The 18811-nt window shown below is 46.3% G+C and overlaps 1 protein-coding gene across 1 annotated transcript in view; it reads left to right on the top strand.

Annotated features, from left to right (window-relative positions):
• Positions 1–18595, top strand: part of LOC118638789 (zinc finger protein 184-like) — a 33894-nt gene extending 15299 nt beyond the window's left edge. Inside the window, exons 5-8 of the mRNA XM_036274911.1 lie at positions 5555–5591; positions 8994–9120; positions 11743–11838; positions 16109–18595. Of these exons, the coding sequence (XP_036130804.1) occupies positions 5555–5591; positions 8994–9120; positions 11743–11838; positions 16109–17949 (2101 nt within the window). The 3' untranslated portion in view covers positions 17950–18595. The remainder of the gene's footprint in view (positions 1–5554; positions 5592–8993; positions 9121–11742; positions 11839–16108) is intronic.
• Positions 18596–18811: the final 216 nt, after the last annotated feature.

The raw sequence follows: 18811 nt of genomic DNA, 5'->3' as shown, positions 1-18811 counted from the left end.
TTTCTTTTTCATTTATCCTCAGATAGAACAGGAGGGAGAGAGGGAGGAAGAGAGAAGGAAACATTGATGCAAGAGAGACACATCAAGTGTCCGCCACCCACACGACCTCCGGAGCCGGAGCCGGAGCCGGAGCCGGGGACAAACCGCAACCAAGGCACGCGCCTTCAGTGGGAACTGAACTCAGGACTCTCCAGTCCGCCGGCCCACGCTCTAACCACTGAGCCAAACCAGCCAGGGCTCTTATCAATGTTTCTATCTCTCTGCCCCTCTCCCTTGCTCTCTCTCTAGAAATCAATCAAGGAAATAAAAGTTAAACAGACAAAACCGTAGTTGTCCAAAGTCACGGTTCTCTGGAGGAACAGAAGGCCTACAGTTTCCTGTGTTGAAATCCACAAATATTTCTAAAAACAAATATAAGTGGAGGTGATCTGCAGATTGTCTGAGATTGTGTTCTCTAGGAAAGGTTCTATGTAAAATCCCCCAGCTCTCTAAACCCCATTACAGCCTCAAAGGAGAAGGAGTCAGTTCTCTTCCCTTTGGGGTTGAACACATACCCCAGCTCCCCAACTTGTCTAAGACTTCTTTCTTTTGTGCCCCCACTGCTTGGTCCTTTTACCTTTCCCTCTAAATCCCTTTCTAGCCTCATAATCTATATCTGTGTTCAAGTCTCTTTCTGCCACACGTGCCCATTGAGCTCTGCCCTTCTCCTTTCTCTCACAGACACACTCTTTGTAACTATTGTGTCCACTTTTGTCCCCACCCCTCCCATCCCTTTTACTCCACTGACAACTAAAGAATGGCCTCCACCACTGTCACCTGACTTAAGCAGGTCTCACAAAGTTCCCTTTTGCCCCTTTCCCTCCCCCACCCCCACCTCCATTATTGGACCCTTTTACTGCTGCCCTTCTTGTTGACTTGCAGGTCTTTACCTGGTTTCTGTGAGTTCCTTCCCTTCTTCAGAATCTGTGTCTTCCGTCTATTGAACCATTGTGCTTCCTAGGACCCATCTCTGGTCACTGCTTTCTCACTTGTGAGTTAATTCCCTCAAGGCATTTTACTCAATGATCTATACTTCCCCCAAATCCATATCTCCACATGGAATGTTTCTTATGTCTGTTACCTATTGGTAATCCTTCCACACCTTCGTATTCATATACACTGAGTTTATGCATGTGTCATGTGGCCATGGTGATAGGTGTACCATAATAATCATAAGAGAAAGCAAACATATGGTCTTACTAGGTTTTGAATGTTTTACACACATTGCTTCTTAACCTTTGCAACAAGTTTATGTGGCAGGTAATGTTTTCCCCTTTTTACAGGTGAGAAAACTTATGGAACAGAAAGGTTAAAGAATTTGCCCAAAGTTGTACAATTGATGAGGAAGCATGAAATTAGGGATGGGAACCAGTTGGGGTGGCTGCAGAATCTATGCCCTTACCACTTTTCTGAATTCCTTGTCACCGAGTCTTTGTTTTCCCGGTCACCATTCATTTTTACTGAAATGGATCAAATAATACTAGTTTAACTATAACCTTTTTTCATTTGGCAACACATCTCCGCCATTCCTTCAGTTTGAGCAAGATAAACCAGGTTCACTCTTTAAAGGTTGCATAATCTGTTGTGTCTCTGTAAAAAATATAGACAACGTCTGGGTTGGGAGAAAGTAGGGAAGGGCTAAGGCATGTGTTTGGTTTTAGACATTCTGTTTGAGGTGCCTGAAAACCATCTCAGTGAATCCCTTTATCTTGTCTTATCTAAGTCATTTTTGTCCATCACCCTACATTCAGCCACTGTCTCATTTGTTCATTTTACCTTCTCATTTTCCTTAGTAGATACTCAGTATGTGTTTTAGTGGATGGCCACACACAGCACTGTTTTTATTGTAATGTTTGAATTCCTCAGAGTGCTCATACAAAGCTGTATATACAGTCAGCACAGTATATGACATGTTGATCTTGAAGAGAAACTACAGGTTTTTATGGCCAGATTTATAAGACTTTACAAGTCATAATGACTACCCCAGGTTTGATGATTTACTACAAAGACATACTATGATTTATTACAGCAAAATAATACAAAGCAAGCTCAACCCAGGGAAAAGGCCCAAGGACTAAAGTCCAGAGGAAATCAGGGACAAGCTTTAGGAGTTCTGCTTAACTGAAACTTCATCAGTGAGTTGTGATTGTGTGTGTGTGAAATGTCTACTAGGGAAGCTCATTAGAAACTCAATGCCCAGGGGTTTTATTGGGCACTCTTTGTCTAGAACATAGGCAAGATTCTAGACCTCCAGGAGATTGCAGGTCATCAGCATACACCACATTGTTTACACAAAAACAACAGGCACACTGAGCCATTCATCCTCACTGGCAGTGATGGGAAACCTAAGGTCCGAAACTCCACCCAGGGCAAACTCTGAAGCTCAGAAAAGAGCAGTCTAAGGACTGCTATGTTAACTCTTCCCAGTGACTAGAATGGGACTAAAATGCTGGGTAAGTTCAAACAAATAAATAACAGTTTGCTACAACAAAAAATAAGTCATAGCTTTGAGGCCAAAGCCCAAATACATGTAAACCATTGTACCTAAAACAATCAGTTAAGTCACAGTGGAAATTTATTACCAAGCAGTCAGGATTAAATTTAGTGATGACAAAGTACAGAGAATGGTGAGAAAGGACCCTGTCTCTCTGAATATACAGATATGTCTCCAAGTGATTCGACTTACAAATAGCCCCTTGTTTGCCATTATTTCTATAAAGATGTGATAGCCAGGTTAATGGTATATGCTTCCATTGCACAGGTGTCAACAACTTCTCATTTACTCTTTGTTCCCACTGTTGAAACTTGTAGAAATTTGTAGCCTTTGCTTCCAAGAAAAAGAAAGAATATGGAGGTCCTAATAATTCCTGTATCATTAAATGTGCATAATTTGAGATTAAAGAGTGTATATGCAGGCTTAGTTACATTCACAGATATCTTTGTGAGTTTCACTGGGAGGGAGTGGGAGCTGGGAGCGTCTTCTATAAAGATATGGTGCTGGCCACCTACAGAAACTGTCTCTGGGTGCAGCTCCTATTTGTACTCATACTGCAGCCCACAGGCAGCCTTCCTTGTCTCTGTTGCGGGAAGCCAGGATGCCTCTGGAGTGCTCAATGATGTCACCTTTGTATTTTTCGGGTTAAACATTTATAGTGTGTTTGCTCACAGGTATGTTACACATCTCATAACTGTCTCAGCTAAATTGTAAATGAGTAGTGATGAGCCTGAGCCCTCTAGTCAGACTATCTGGTTATACTTCCTGGCCTTGTTCTTACCTGCTGGATGACTTTCAGGAAATTCCTGTCCCTGCTGTTTACAATTGGAGATCCACGTATTGAGCATATCTTTTTTCTTGATGTTTTGGCATCTGGCACTTTGCTCATACTGGAGACTGCTCTTAGGGCTAGGTGATTCCTAGAGGTGGCAAAAGACTCCCCCTGTGAGCGTGCCTTCCACATGCAAACCAACAAATACAGAGCCCACACTCCTCAAGTACCTCCTTTCAGGGTCTCATTCATGGGAGCCACTGACTCCTTGCCCTAATCAATCCAGGGCCAGGTACCAGGCAACTATGGGACTCAGGTGGTCTACCTGAGGTTGGTCAAGAGCCATTTTTCCTTGGAATGTGTGGCATTTGAGCAACTGAGACCTGTTCAGTTAACACTTTCCTGCACAGTCCAAACGCCTGGACCTGGGCCTAGACTCTTACAGCAAAACAATCATATTTGTCTGAGCATCTCCACATAGTAAAGCATTTCTGTAACATACAGCATAGAATAACCAAGAACATGCCTCACATTTGAAGGAGGCAGTATGGGGAATTAGTAGATATTAAGGAACAACCAGTTCATTCTATAAAGCCATTACATCCATATTCATATTTTTGTACTAATTTGATTACTCATTGTGCTCTTTGATAAACTATTTTTGTACTTTGTGATAAACCACCTCCCCTGTCACTACATTGGTTTGGTCATCATCCTCACACATCTAGAAAGCAGTAAGAACTTCCTAACAGATCTTCCTCCTCTCTTGCCCCTTCCATGGTCTTAAATTCCACGCAGCACCAGGGTGATCCTTTTAAAACAAATCAGATGGCGTCACCGGTCTACTCAAAGCCTTGTGACGGCTGCCCATTCCACAGTGTATTAACTATATTTTCTTTTTCTTATTTTTAAATAATTTCTTGTTTTTTAATTACATTTGACATACAATATATTAGTTTCAGTTGTACAACATGAACTGTATTTCCTTGTCCGTGTTCTTTTTTTTTTTTTTTTATCCTCACCCGAGGACATTTTTCCAATTTTTGTACAGATAGAGTGGGAGGGAGAGAGAGAGAAACATCGACGTGAAAGGGACACATCGAGTGGTCGCCACCCACACGACCAACCAGGGCCGGGGACAAACTGCAACCGAAGTACGTGCCCTTAGCGGGAACCGAACCCGGGTCTCTCCAGACCGCAGGCCGACGCTCTAACCGCTGAGCCAAACCGGCCAAGGCCCTTGTCCATGTTCTTAATGCTCTGAATTCAGGGCCTTGCTCACTGGGGGAACACTGCTCCTTGCAGGGCTAGCCAATTTTAAGAGAGCAAACTACTCATTGGGGATATGTCCTTGATATGCAAATTAATCCAAAAATCCCTAACTGGAACCACCTCCTGTTTCTGGCTCTTATACTTAAAGGGACAATATCCTGACCTGGTCATTCCAGGGCCTGGTACCAGACAAACAGGGAAGAAGACTCTATTCCCCAGAGTCGGCAGACAGTATTCAAACCACCCAGTCCTAAGCTGTTTCCTTCTTCCTTGCCTTTCCAGTGGGAAAGCCCAACAAAGGTTCTGGATCAAGAGTTTGAGGTCAGTGCGTGTAGGAAAGTGTTAGGGCTGGACTTCCGGCGTTCTTTTGGCGGTTATGTTCCCTCTCAGAGGATCCGGAGAGAAGTTAGGAGCCGAGGGCTGATTCCACGCGTTTGCACTTGCCTTGACTCCGGGTGAAGGGCTTTGCCTCCCGAGCCTCGATCGTCCTGCCCTTTCTCCCCGAATTGTGCAGCCTGTGAAGAGGCGGCGTTTCGGACTTCAGGGGAGAAAATGAGGTTGGACCGTTCCCGACATCCGGTTGTTTGATAGGGCAAAACTACAAAACCCAGGAGGCTGCGCGCCGCTGGACCAATCACGGCCCAGGATAGCATCGCTTCCTGCGGCCCGCGCGGGTGAAGGCGGGACTTCCGGCCCTTTCTATGAAACGTCATCTGCCTGTGCCCAGTCGCCATTCCCCTGCTGTGTGATCGAGAGTGATGGGTCGGGTGATTTCTCTGGGCTGGGGCAGGGGAGGGGCGCCCCGTGAGCGCCCGCGGGGGCCCTGACCTCGGTCCCCGCAGCCCTGAAGCGACTCCCTGGGTCTCGTGTGCACCTTATATGGGGAAACTGAGCTCGGAGTGCGACCGCCAGCCGAGGTCACCCCGCTCTTGACAGGGTAGGGGTGTCCTCCTCTCCGGACCCCGCTTTGTCCACAGGGGTCCCATGATGGCGGCGTGGGTGGACCCGGCGCGGGTGAGTGGACGATGGTTTGAGTACTGTCGGTTCGGAGAGGGCCCCTGGGCACAGGGGCGGCCACTGGACTCCTCTTTGCCCTTGTCGTTTATTTATAATAGTGTCGCGTCTGTGACGCGTTTGCCGTCAGTGCGTGAAGGACGAATGTTGTTTCCTTCCCAGGGCTCCCATCACACTGGTAAATCCTGCCGCCAGCGTGATTAGCAGGTTTGGACCCCATGCCTGGCGGACCTCTGACCTCTGACCTTCGCTTCTCCCCCCCCCACCCCGGGCCACTTTTGTGCAGGTGCATCAGCCTGACCGTACCCCGTTATCTTCCATCCCGAGGCTTTTGCCTTGCACTGTCCTTTGTCTGGAGACTGTCCCTGTGTCTTTGCTGGGCCTTTCTGGCACTTCTTTTTTTTTTTTAGAGAGAGAGAGAGAAAGGAAGGGAGGGAGAGATACATACGTCGATTTGTTGTTTTGTTTATTTATGTATTCACTGGTTGCCTCCTGTATGTGCCCTGACCAGATTTCAACTCCGAAACCTTATTTTTGTGTAGGAAACCTGGCCACATTCAATAAGTGTGTCTTGGTTGAATTTGTCTGAGATGTGGGAGCAAAGAGAAAACCAAAAATCATTGAGTCCTTGCTGTGGGCTGACAGGCAGGCATAATATATCATCTCATTTCATCTTAAATTGCTCAGAGCTGAGGTCTATTATTAGCACTGGTTGAGGCTCAGAGAGGTTCCGTTACCTGCTAAAGTTCACTGAGGTCTTTAAGTAGCAGAAACTATCAACCAGCCCTAGCCTGGTATTTCACGATTACAGCATTGTCCAGATATGCCACGGTTTGGGGCTCAATCTCTCCTCAGGGCACATACAAGAAACAACCGACAAATGCATAAATAAGTGGAAGAGCAAATCTATGTTTTTCTCTCTCTCTCTCTAAATCAAATAAATAAATAAATAAGTAAATAAAAATAACATCCAGTATGTTGACCACCACAGCCTGTATTTTTACCCTCTTCTCTAGGAATAGTGGATAGGGAGGCCTGCAGCTGACACCCAAAGTAAACTTTGCAAACTGAGTGGGATATTTTCCAGTGGGTGATCTTGGCCATGAATGGGTGACATGACATTTCAGCAGGTGGAAGTGTGTGGACAGAAAGAAAGTATATATATATATATACATATATATATAGATATATATATAGATTTAAAGTTTTCCATTGGACCTGCAAGGTTGCCATGGTCCCCCCTCTCCCCGCCCACCATCTGCTGAGACATGTCCTGGGAGGGCCAGACTGTGTGGTCATTTGCTGAATGTTCCATCCTACTCAGCCAAGACATACCTTGTTCTCTTTTGGATCCATGGCTCCCATGCACCGCATTGTCCTTGGCAGCTCCTTCCCTGGTCCTGAAGTATTCTTTCCTCAGGGATACATGCTGTCGGGACTCAGGTAGGATAAAGAAATGGTGGCTCATTGAGGATTCTCCCTGAGACCTGCCAAGGTGCAGAAGACAGTGGAAGCTGGTCCTGCCACTTCCCACCTCAGGTGGTGCTCCTGTGAGGTGGGTCATAATGAGTTTGCCCCGCTGTCCATGTCCACAGAAATATTTTTTGCAGTGGTTGAGATTAATGTAACTGAGAAATTTATTTGAAATGCTTCCCATATTCGTGGGAAAAAACTACTGTAGTAGTTTCGCTCTGGTAATGGAAGAGCATCAGTCAGCGTTACGGAATCATATCCTAGACCAGAGGGGCCTGGGTTCAAATTCTGCCTCTGCTCATGACACATGTAAACTTTGGGTGAACTGGTAGAGCTCCCTGGAACTCAGGTCTCTGGCTGGCATGAAGATGATGATGGTGTTGACCTCATGGGCGATGGCCAGTCACCCCAGTGTATATTTATATATATTTTGATATATATTTATATACATATATATTTAATATATTTATGTTTATTTATTTATATATATGTTTTGTTGTTAATCCTCACCCAAGGATATTTTTTCTTTTGATTTTTTATAGAGAGTAGAAGGGAGGAAGGGAGGAGGAGAGACAGAGAGAGAGAAACATCGATGTGAGAGAGACACATCAATTGATGGCCTCCTGCACTCACACTGACTGGGGCCAGGGTTCAGACCTGCAACCCAGGCACGTGCCATTTACCAGGAATCAAACCCACAACCCTTTGGTGCACTGGCTGACTTTCTAACCACTGAACAACACTAGCCAGGGCAATTTTTTTTCTTTTCTTGTTTTTTTGGGTACATGCCCCTATCAGGAACCAAACCTGGGACTCTCTGGTCCACAGGCCGATGCTCCAACCACTGAACCAAACTGGCCAGGGCCAAATTTTATTTTTGAATATGTTTTTATTGATTTTATACAGAGAGGAAAGGAGAGAGAGAGAGAGAGAGAGAGAGAGAGAGAGAGAGAGAGAGAGAGGGAAATAACGATTGGTTGCCTCTGCATACCCCCACTGGGGATTGAGCCTACAACCTGGGCATGTGCCCTGACTGGAAATTGAACCGGCTATGTTTTGGTGCATGGGACAATGCTCAGCTAACTGAGCCACACCTGCCAGGTCTGGGCTACATTTGTAATTCTTATTACTGTTGTTGCTGAGTGATATTTATTGTATTGATTGAGAAATTGAGGTTCTGAGAAATGAAGTGTCCCCATGTTCACACATCAGGCAAGTGTTGTTTTTAAGATTTTAGATTTACATCTCAGCATGACTTTTGAGCTGGGGACTTCCAGTCACTTTTACACAACAGGTAAAACCCTCAGCACAAGGCGGGCACAGTGAGGACCAGTGAGTCTTAAGTGTGGTCATTAATTATTATTAGTATTGTTCTCATCCTTAGTATTTATTCCAATTGCTCTGATATCTTAGACTCCTTACCATTCTGTGCCTCACGGTCCACAAAGGAGTCTTTCTCCAGTGGCTCTACATAGGAGGCTTCTGTTTCCTACTCTGTTGTCATCAGTGCAAAGCAATGTCTGCCTCCTGGAGCGCAGCACAGAGCTTTGCCCTCAGGACGTGTTTGATCTCTGCACCTTCCATCAAGACATAACTGATCTGCCCTGGCAGATGTGGTTCAATGGTTAGTGTCTGCCCACACACCACAAGGTCACAGGTTCGATTCACAGTTGAGGGCATGTATCTAGGTTACAGGTTCCATCCCCAGTCCCAGTCAGGGTGTGTGCAGGAGGCAGTCAATCGATGTGACTCTCTCATATCTATGTTTCTCTCTCTCTCCTCCCACCTCCCTTCCTCCCTCACTTTCATTCTCTCCAAAAATCAGTGGATAAAATATCTTCAGGTGAGGATTAACAACAATAAAAAAGACATCTCTGATTCCATCCAGCAGCCCAAGACCAACACTGCTGCCGCTATTTGACTTTGTAGATGCCCGTGACCTTCGAGGATGTGGCCGTGACTTTCACCCAGGAGGAGTGGGGGCAGCTGGACCCTGCCCAGAGAACCCTGTACCAGGAGGTGATGCTGGAGACCTGCAGGCTCCTGGTGTCTCTGGGTAGGTCCTCCCCAACTCTGCCTTCACTCTGTCCTCTGGCTCCAGGCCTGGCTTGTCAAGAAGGCCTCTGTAGTCTGCCTTCCCTCCTCCCCACAGCTTCAGTCATTTTCTGGACTTTCCTCTTTCTGCCTGGTCTCCTTCTATCTCAGGGAGGGTTGGGCAAAATGCATAGTTTGCCTTTGGTCACAGCCAAAGGATAAGGATGTATTGGGAGGAAGTGGGGGTGTCTCACAGAAGCCAGGCGTTCCAGCTGGGCAATTTGAGGGACTGACATGGGAACTTAGAGAAGCATAATCATGTCCTGGCTTCTTGGTCTCTTCTCCTGGCTTCTCTTTATGGGTCGAGTCCTGTCACTGTCTTTTCACAGTGGCTTTTTCTGCCACAGCTATTTGCAGAAGGAAGTGGTCACCCAGACCATGCTCTCCAGGGCCGACGCATTGAATTCCCGATCTTTATTTCTAGTGGTCATGAAATACTGAAGTCTGGCCTCCCCAAGTCTGCCTTTCCCTCTGGCCCCTGTTTCTTGAGAATTGAATTCTCCCATTCACATCTCCCTCTCACCACCACAGACTACTTGGTGTGAGCCTATGGGCCCCATACAGGAGTGTTCGCCATTTCCTGATTAGTATAGCACTTGGAAGATGAGGGTCTGGTGCCTAACCCTTGGTGTCCGGTCCCTGCTCTGCTACTTTTTTTTTTTTTTTAAGAATTTATTGGTTTTTGTCCGGCCTGTGTGGCTCAGTGGTTGAGCATCAACCCATGCACCAAGAGGTTGCCGGTTGGATTCCCAGTAAGGACACATGCCCAGGTTATGGGCTCGATCCCTGGTGGGGGACATGCAGGAGGTGGCCAATCAATATTTCCTCTCATTGATGTTTCTATCTCTCTCTCCCTCTCCCTCTCCCTCTCCCTTCCTCTCTCTCTAAAATCAATAAAGGGGAAAAAAAAAAGAATTTATTGATTTTTAGAGAGAGAGGAAGGGAGAGGGAGAGAGAGAAACATCAATGTTAGAGTGAAACATTGATCGATTGTCTCCTTCACACCCCGTACTGGGGATAGAGTACGCAACCCAGGCATGTGCCCTGACTGGGAATCGAACCTGCAACCTTTCGGTGCACAGGACAATGCCCAGCCTACTGAGCCACACTGGCCAGGGCCCTGCTCTGTTACTTAGGAGCTGCATGTTCCTGGACAAGATACTGAACCCCTCTGTGTCTATTATCTCATAGGTAAAATTAGGTAATGTTTATTTCACAGGGCTGTTGGGAGGGTAAATGTCTTAGAACAATGCTTGGTGATACCTTGCTGTGTGCCAGTTTAGCAGTTGTGGCCCGTCCTGCTGTCCCTATGCTGAATGATCTCATTGTCCTCATTATTCTGGTCATCATTCTCACACTTGAACTCGGCATTTTCTAGAACAGTGTTGCGTAGCTTTGTAGTTAAATAGGCCAGATGCCGGAGATGGCTAGACCCTGGTTTCCATCTCAGCTCAGCCATTCATCATTTTGTGTCAACAAATCACTTTATCTGCCTGAGTCTTGGTTTCTTCATCTATGAAACGGTGCTGAGCACAGTGTGTACTTTATGTGGATGCTGTACGGAAACCCTCAAATGGAATTTTTCATGAAAAGGAAGAATAGTACAACATTTTGCTTGGGACCTAAAAAAAGACAGATCAATGAAGACCCCTTGTTTCTGAATGAAAGGTCTTTTTGTTGTTGTTGTTTTGTTAATCCTCACCTGAGGATATTTTTCCATTGATTTTTTTAGGTTGAGTAAAATAGATAGAGGGAGGAGGAGGGAAAGAGAGAGAGAGAGAGAAACATCGAGTGAGACACATCAACTGGTTGCCTCCTGCATGACTCTGACCCGGGCTTAGAATCAAACCTACAACCCAGGTACGTGCCCTTAACTAGAATCGAACCTGTGACCCTTCGGTCCAAAGGCTGCCACTCTGACCACTGAGCCAAACTGGCCAGGGCAGTCCTTTAGCATATTAATCATTGTCACTAAATTTCTGATCTGATAATTCCAACACCCCGGCATATCTGTTTCTGATGCTTGTTCTTATCTCTTTAATTTTTTTTTTTTGCCTTTTAGCCTTTATTCTGTATAGTTGGACATGATGTACTAGGTAAAAGTAACCGAAATAAATAGGCCTTTAGAGATGTAGTGGCGAGGTGTGGGGAGGCAGAGTGTTCTAGATCCTGTGATTACATCTCAGTTTTCTGGGAGCCTCTGGACTGTGACTTAACAAGTGTTTCTCAGTATTTATTCCTCCTCTCCCCCCAGACCAATTGTTTGACTTGGTCTGTGGTGGCAGCCTGGTGCCCCAGTTGTTGCTGATGCTTAATTAGAAAATATCTTCAGGAAATACGTCCTGGCAAACTAGGATAGAAATCAAAGGGCACTGGTGCTGTGTCCGCAGCCAGCTGACGTCTCCAGTGTTCAGGCCCGAGGATGGTGTTTTTGAGTTGGTTTCCAGGTCGCAGCACTTTATTTGTGCAGATGGGAGCAGCTTCGAGTCGAGGTCTCCTTCACATCCTGAAGTCCTGCCTAGAATGAGAGGTTTTCTTCCTTCTCACCTAAATCCCCATTTCCTCTTTCTCTTCTTGTGAACAGGCTGTTCTTTGTCGAAACCAGAACTGATCTCCCCGTTGGAGCACAGTCCAGAGTTACAGACGTGGAAGGGAGGACTCTCCCCAAGCTCCTGCTCAGGTGGGTGCTAACAGCTAGCCAGGTGGGATTCACAACCACTTGCTGACAGCGAGGTGACCACTGCCTCTGGCATTTGTAGGAATTTTCTCATGACCTGGAGCTTGTGATCCATGGAGCTTTAACCTGCAGTCCTTCTTTCTCCCCCCTCCATCCCTGTCACACTTTTCACCATCCCTGGGGGGCGTTGGAGGGTCTATTAAGTACATTTGTGTTCTTGGCTCCAGCTCCTGGGCTTAGAGCGAGCTCGACACACTGTAGCCTTCTGGCCCTGGGAAGGCTGTGTGAGCTCATCCTGTGCTACTGTCTCAGCGGTTTCATGTACAAAATAGTCAGTCCTCTGTTGCTTCTAAATCGAAATCTCCTGTGCATAGCTTCCCTTCTCACCTGCCTGGGGGAGGTCTTGCCCAACCACGGCCACTTCCTACCCCAGAGTCTAGATCACACTTTCTCAGGAACCTGCCTCTTCACTTTTCTGCCTCATCTGTAACTTGATCCCTTCTCTACCGAGCATAAAAATATTCTCAGGGCTCACCCTAGGGGAAGGTGACTAAAATGTGCCGAGAGTAAATAAAAAGGCTTGACACCGGCATGGGCTCAACTTCCGCATACGCTCTCTGTGCTTGGAGAAGTTGTCTATCCGTACGAGAGATGTCTACACTTGGATTTCATGCCTACCACTCACTATGATTTCTCGTACTTCTCATTTTTATTTATTGATTTTAGAGAGAAATGGGGAGAGGGAGAGCTTTTTTGTTCCATTTATTTAAGCATTTGTTGGTTGACTCTTATATGTGCCCTGATCAGGACTTGAATCTGCAACCTTGGTGTATTGGGATGATGCTCTAACCAGGTGAACCGTCAGGCCAGGATGATTTCTTGTACTTTTTGAAGTAGGCATGACTCCTATGCTGCGTTGTGAAAAAAAATTTGGCATACATATAAACCCTCGTAATCTCCACCTCGGTCGACAGACTATCTCCAGCACCTTATCAGGGCTCACAATCTCAATATCCCTTTCTGCTGGGTAACCCTGCCTAGACTCTCAGCATAGGTTAGTGTTGACTGTTGAACCTTACCATGTGCTGCTGTCATATCTGTCATGTTTGTCATCGTCGTCATGTCTGTGAGAGTCCTCTCCTGTGGTCGCATGTGGTTGGAGTTTGTTCCCTCTCCACACACACGTGTGTTATCTCCCTGTGAAAGACTGCCATTCCCTTATCCATTCTCCTGACGGGCATTCCTGTTGTTCACAACTTAATGCTGCAGAGAACACTCTTGTTACGTTCTCTGGTACATGTAAGCCCTGATTTCTGTGATGAAGCTGTACTGGCATGGGCAGAGGTTATGAGGGAGGGGTGTATTCAGCTTTCACGGAAATGCCAGACTGTTCGGTAGAGTGGCTGCACCCTCTCACATTCCTACCAATTGCACGTGACCGCATCCGTCGCTCTCCGTCCTCAACCGCACTTGGTAACGTCATTACCTGTACTCTTTAAGGCCTCATAGGAGGTTCCTCCGTACCAACCACAGCACTGGAGCTGCTCTTTCCACGGTCACAGCTTTGCTCCATTTTCAAGTACAGCATGGCCCACAGTTACTGAATGCTCCCACAGCGTCGGGCACTTGCGCCCTGCTCCACAGGCATCTTCTCACTTAACCCTCATGACAGACTGTGAGACAGAAATGGAGTCTCCCTGTCTTCCAGGAAAGGAATTGAGACACAATAGCTAAGAAATTTGTCCATTACCCGCCGACTCCACACAGGCAGGATTTGAGCCGGTGTTCTGGCTCCAGAACCGACACTGCTAGGCCCCATGCCACGTGAGCTCCTGGGGCAGCACAGACTTTCAGATGGTACCGGGCTCGAGCGTCTGACCCTCTTGGAGTCTTTGCCCCTGTTCTCACTGGATCTTCATTCTCTTGTTACTCTCGTCGCCACTCTCATGTTGGTTCATCAGACATCTCATGACCCATTCTTTCTACTTTTAAATACGTACTCTCCAGGGTTAATCCACACACTCTTTCATGTTCCTGTTTAGGTCCAGAATTACATTATGTGACTACCTCATAATAAATAGAAGCTAGCCCTGGCCAGGTGGCTCGTTTGGTTGGAGTACTGTCCCATACACCAAAAGTTTGTGGGTTTGATTCCCAGTCAGGACATGCCTAGATTGCGGTTTAATCCCCTATCAGGGCGCATATGGAAGACAACCAATTGATGTTTCTCTCCCACATCTATGTTTCTCCCTATCTTTCCCCCTCTCCCTTACTCTCTCTGAAATCAATAAACATATCCTCAGGTGAGCAGAAAAAATAAAATAAGATAAACACTAACATGCTTTGATATTTTTTTTTGCCTGTTGTCTGGCACCATACTGAACATGGTATGTGTAGTGTTTTACTGCATATATCCTCCTAGTCCTACAAGGCAGGCTCTATTTTTAGCTTTATTATTTAAGAGAGAAACTGAAGGCTTGTGGAATTTAAGTACCTTGCCAGGTGTCACAAAGCTAATACTGAGTTCTTCTGGAATTTGAGTTTAGGGTTTTTGTGGTCAGAGACCATGAGCTTAACCACAGCCCCCATGTGACCTTTAACTTTCATTGAGTGGACCTCAGGTATGGAGTTCAGTTAATCATAAACCTTGGTTTATGACACATCGTCATCCCTGATTCATGAAGGATCTTGATTGATTGATTGATGTGTTAATTAAATTATTTATTTGCTCATTCATTTTTTTTTACATAATACACTTAACGTCGGCAAACTCAAGAGTGAGAACAGCCCTGGCCAGTTTGGCTCAGCGGTTAGAGCGTCGGCCTGCAGTCCGGAGAGACCTGGGTTCGGTTCCCGCTAAGGGCACGTACTTCGGTTGCAGTTTGTCCCCGGCCCTGGTTGGTCGTGCGGGTGGCAGCCACTCGATGTGTCCCTTCACGTCGATGTTTCTCACTCTCTCTCCCTTCCTCTCTCTCCCTCCCACTCTATCTGTACAAAAAATGGAAAAATATCCTCGGGTGAGGATAAAAAAAGAGTGAGAACATTACTTGTACCCCACTGTCTTAGTCTGAGCTGTTATAATAAGAATGCCACAGACAGTTCTAGAGGCTGGTAAGTCCAAGATCAAAGTGCTGGTGAGGGCCCACCTTCTGGTTTGCAGATGGTCTATTCTTGTTCTGTCCTCACATGGCAGAGAGAAGCTAGCTCTACCTGTGTCCCTTCTTGTAAGGACAATAATCCTATATGTGGGCTCCACTCTCACCAATCTCCATCCTCTCAAGTATTTTTGCTCTCTGATTCTGGGAGAACTGGCTTTGCTCATTCTATATTCTGAGGCTGAGGTGAGCTTCCCACTTTCTCTGTAAAGCCACTTCTACCACACCCACAGGACTCGGCTCATAAGGCATCCTGTCTAGGAAGCTTCCCTGTCCTTCCTGACTCCCTTGTAGGCTGTGGAGATGCCCCTTTGCTGGCCTCTTGTAGCCCCTTGAGATGTTCTTGCTTCAAACAAACTCACCACATGCAGCGTCTTCATTACTCTTTACCTACCACTGGTCTCCAGACACTCTGTCCCCCATCTGTCCTTTCCCTCCAGGTCTTCCTTTTAAAGGTTTCAAGAGTCCAAGAACCAAAACACAGATTTGGTTCCAGACAGTATGGCTCCGTAGGTTGAACATCATTCTAGGCACCAAGAGGTCACTGGTTTAATTCTCGGTCAGGACACATGCCCAAGTTTAGGTTTGACCCCCCAGTAGGGGGCATGCAGGAGACAGCCAATCAATGTTTCTCTCATCAAGTTTTTATCTCCCTCTTCCTTTCTCTTTAAAATAAAATATAAAAAAGAGAATGGGCCCTGGCTGGTTTGGCTCAGCGGTGAGAGCATCGGCCCGCGGACCAGAGAGACTCAGGTTCAGTTCCTGCTAAGGGCATGTACCTCAGTTGCAGTTTGTCCCTGGCCCCAGGTGGGATCATGTGGGTGGTAACCAGTTGATGTGTCTCTCACACATCAATGTTTCTCTCTTTCTCTTCCTCCCTCTCTCCCTCCCCCTCTATCTGGAGATAAATGCAAAAATGTCCTCAGGTGAGGATTTAAGAAAAAGAATGGTTTCTTAGAAAGAAAACAACAACACAAATTTGGTTTCAGATTTGAAAGCACAGCAGGTACAGACCACTATTTTTGTCTCCCTGCTCTCACTGAAAGGGTGATTTTATTTCTTCTGTGTTTTCATCATTAATAACCCCTTTTGTGTATTGAATTCCGAATTCCCTTCAGGTGACAGCACAAAACCCAAGACTACAGACCCTCCCCCTTCCCACCAGGCCTTGTCTGAGGACATCTCATCCCAGGAACAACTGACTGAGCGAGTCTCAGGGGCTTCCCAAGTCTGGCAAGGCAAAGACCAGGATGGGCCATCAGAAGTTCAGGAAGGCTGCCCAAGACCAGGGATGGCATCCACGAGGGAAAAGCTCCCTGGGAAACAGAGACCTGAATGTGACACTTTAGGGAGAGACTATGGTCTGCACTCCAGGACTGTCCAGGAGCCATTGTCTTCAGGAGATGCTCTCTGTGCACAAGATTCATGCAGACCAGCGAAAGGTCCCTCTATTCCTGAAGGGAAACAACTCTACAAGTGTGAGGAATGTGGCAAAGTGTTCAACAAGAAATGCTTCCTGGTTCGACATAAGCAGATTCACACTGGAGTGAAGCCCTATGAATGTACAGAGTGTGGGAAGACCTTTAGCAAGAGCACCCACCTCCTGCAGCACCACATGATCCACACAGGGGAGAGGCCCTATGAGTGCCTGCAGTGTGGAAAGGCCTTCAACCGCCGGTCACACCTCACCAGGCACCAGCGGATTCACACCGGGGAGAAGCCCTATGTGTGCAGCGATTGTGGGAAGGCCTTCACCCACCGTTCCAATTTGGTCCTGCATAACAGGAGCCACACTGGAGAGAAACCCTTTGTGTGCAAAGAATGTGGGAAAGCCTTCCGCGATAAGACTGGTTTTCTTCGACACTACATCATACACACGGGAGAAAAGCCCTTCGTGTGCATGGAGTGTGGGAAGGCCTTCAACCGCAGGTCACACCTCACGTGGCACCAGCAAATTCACAGCGGCCTGAGACCCTTTGAATGCAAGGAATGTGGAAAGGCCTTTTGCGACAGCACAGACCTCATTCAGCACTATGTCATCCACACTGGAGAGAAGCCGTATAAGTGCCTAGAGTGTGGGAAGGCCTTCTACCGCAGGTCACACCTCAAGCAGCACCAGCGGAGTCACACTGGAGAGAAACCGTATGTGTGTGGTGAGTGTGGAAAGGCCTTCACCCACTGCTCCACTTTTATCTTGCATAAGAGGGCCCACACTGGAGAAAAACCCTATGAGTGCAAAGAATGTGGGAAAGCCTTTAGCAATCGGTCAGACCTCATTCGGCACTTCAGCATCCACACTGAAGAGAAGCCCTATGAGTGTAATGAGTGTGGGAAGGCCTTTAACCGCAGGTCATATCTCACGAGACACCAGCGGATTCATAGTGGAGAGAAGCCCTATGAATGCATGGAGTGTGGCAAAGCCTTTTGCCAAAGGGCAAACCTCATTCGACATACTATTATCCACACCGGGGAGAAGCCTTTTGTGTGCACTGAATGTGGTAAGGCCTTCACCTACTGCTATACTTTTATCTTGCATAAGAGGGCCCATATTGGAGAAAAACCTTTTGAGTGTAAAGAATGTGAGAAAGCCTTCAGCACTAGGAAAGACCTCATTCGACACATCAGCATCCATGCTGGAGAGAAGCCCTATGAGTGCAGTGAGTGTGGGAAGGCCTTTAACCGCAGGTCAGGCCTCACGAGGCACCAGCGGATTCACAGTGGAGAGAAGCCCTATGAGTGCATTGAGTGTGGGAAAACCTTCTGCTGGAGCACAAGCCTCATCAGACACTCTGTCATCCACACTGGAGAGAAGCCTTATGAATGCAGGGAGTGTGGGAAGGCCTTTGGTCGCAGCTCATCTCTCACTCAGCATCAAAGAGTTCATTCTGGGCGAAACCCTGTCAGTAGAACAGAAGTGGGAAGACCCTTCCCAAGTGGACAATCCTCAGTCAACCTCTAAGAACTCCTGTTGGGAAAAGACTTTGAATGTAAAACATTGTGGAAAATCTTATGCCAGAATCTGATCATTTATACCAAAGAGAACCCCTGCCCAGTTTTCTTCCCTGTGAGAAAACCTATTGCAGGATATCAATTGTTATCTAACGAATCATGTTAGAAATGACTCATCCTAGAATATCATTCTGCATCTGAGAATTCATTCAGGAGAGTGACCCGCTCTTTACTGTGCTCTTAGCAAAACCTTCAGCCACATCTTTCTCCCTAATTTACACTGCAAAATTATCTCAGGGATATTTAAACAAAGCAAGAGGAGACATAGAATTGAAAAGACAAATGCAAACAGCTTCTTTCAGATTTTTGTGACAAGGCTATGGCAGTTTGTCATCCCTTCCTTCCTTTATATGGGGCATGGGGAGGGTTGTTTCAGAGAGCCTTATTCCCTTACTTGTTTTATGTACATGTTCACTTCCGTCCAACATCAGATGAGTTAGACAATTGAGGGTATATCTGAAAACAATTGATTGAAAGCTTTTATTCTGTAACATTGTCTCTACCCGTGAGAAGAAATAAGAATGCTTAAGTAATGAGATCTTTTTAGGCGATAAAGATATATGCATGATACAGAAGAACCCTCTGAGACTGTTGAATTTCCTGTTGTAAATGACAAACAAAAACATTAAAACATTAAAAAGAAAGATGTATGTATGAATTTGAATTTTAAAAATAGATACTTCTTTATGTTTTAAACCACCCGAACCTCATTCTTCATCTTGATCTTGTTTATTATTATTTTTTTAAAAATATTTTTCTGTGGGGTAAGGATAACAGTGTCACTGTGTAACCTCCCCAAGTGGATCCTAATT

Source organism: Molossus molossus, unplaced genomic scaffold (assembly GCF_014108415.1).
Source record: "Molossus molossus isolate mMolMol1 unplaced genomic scaffold, mMolMol1.p scaffold_m16_p_21, whole genome shotgun sequence".
In the NCBI taxonomy this organism is placed as follows: Eukaryota; Metazoa; Chordata; class Mammalia; order Chiroptera; family Molossidae; genus Molossus; species Molossus molossus.
The sequence above is the reverse complement of the archived record's forward strand: the minus strand, read 5'-3'. Positions and strand labels throughout refer to the sequence as shown.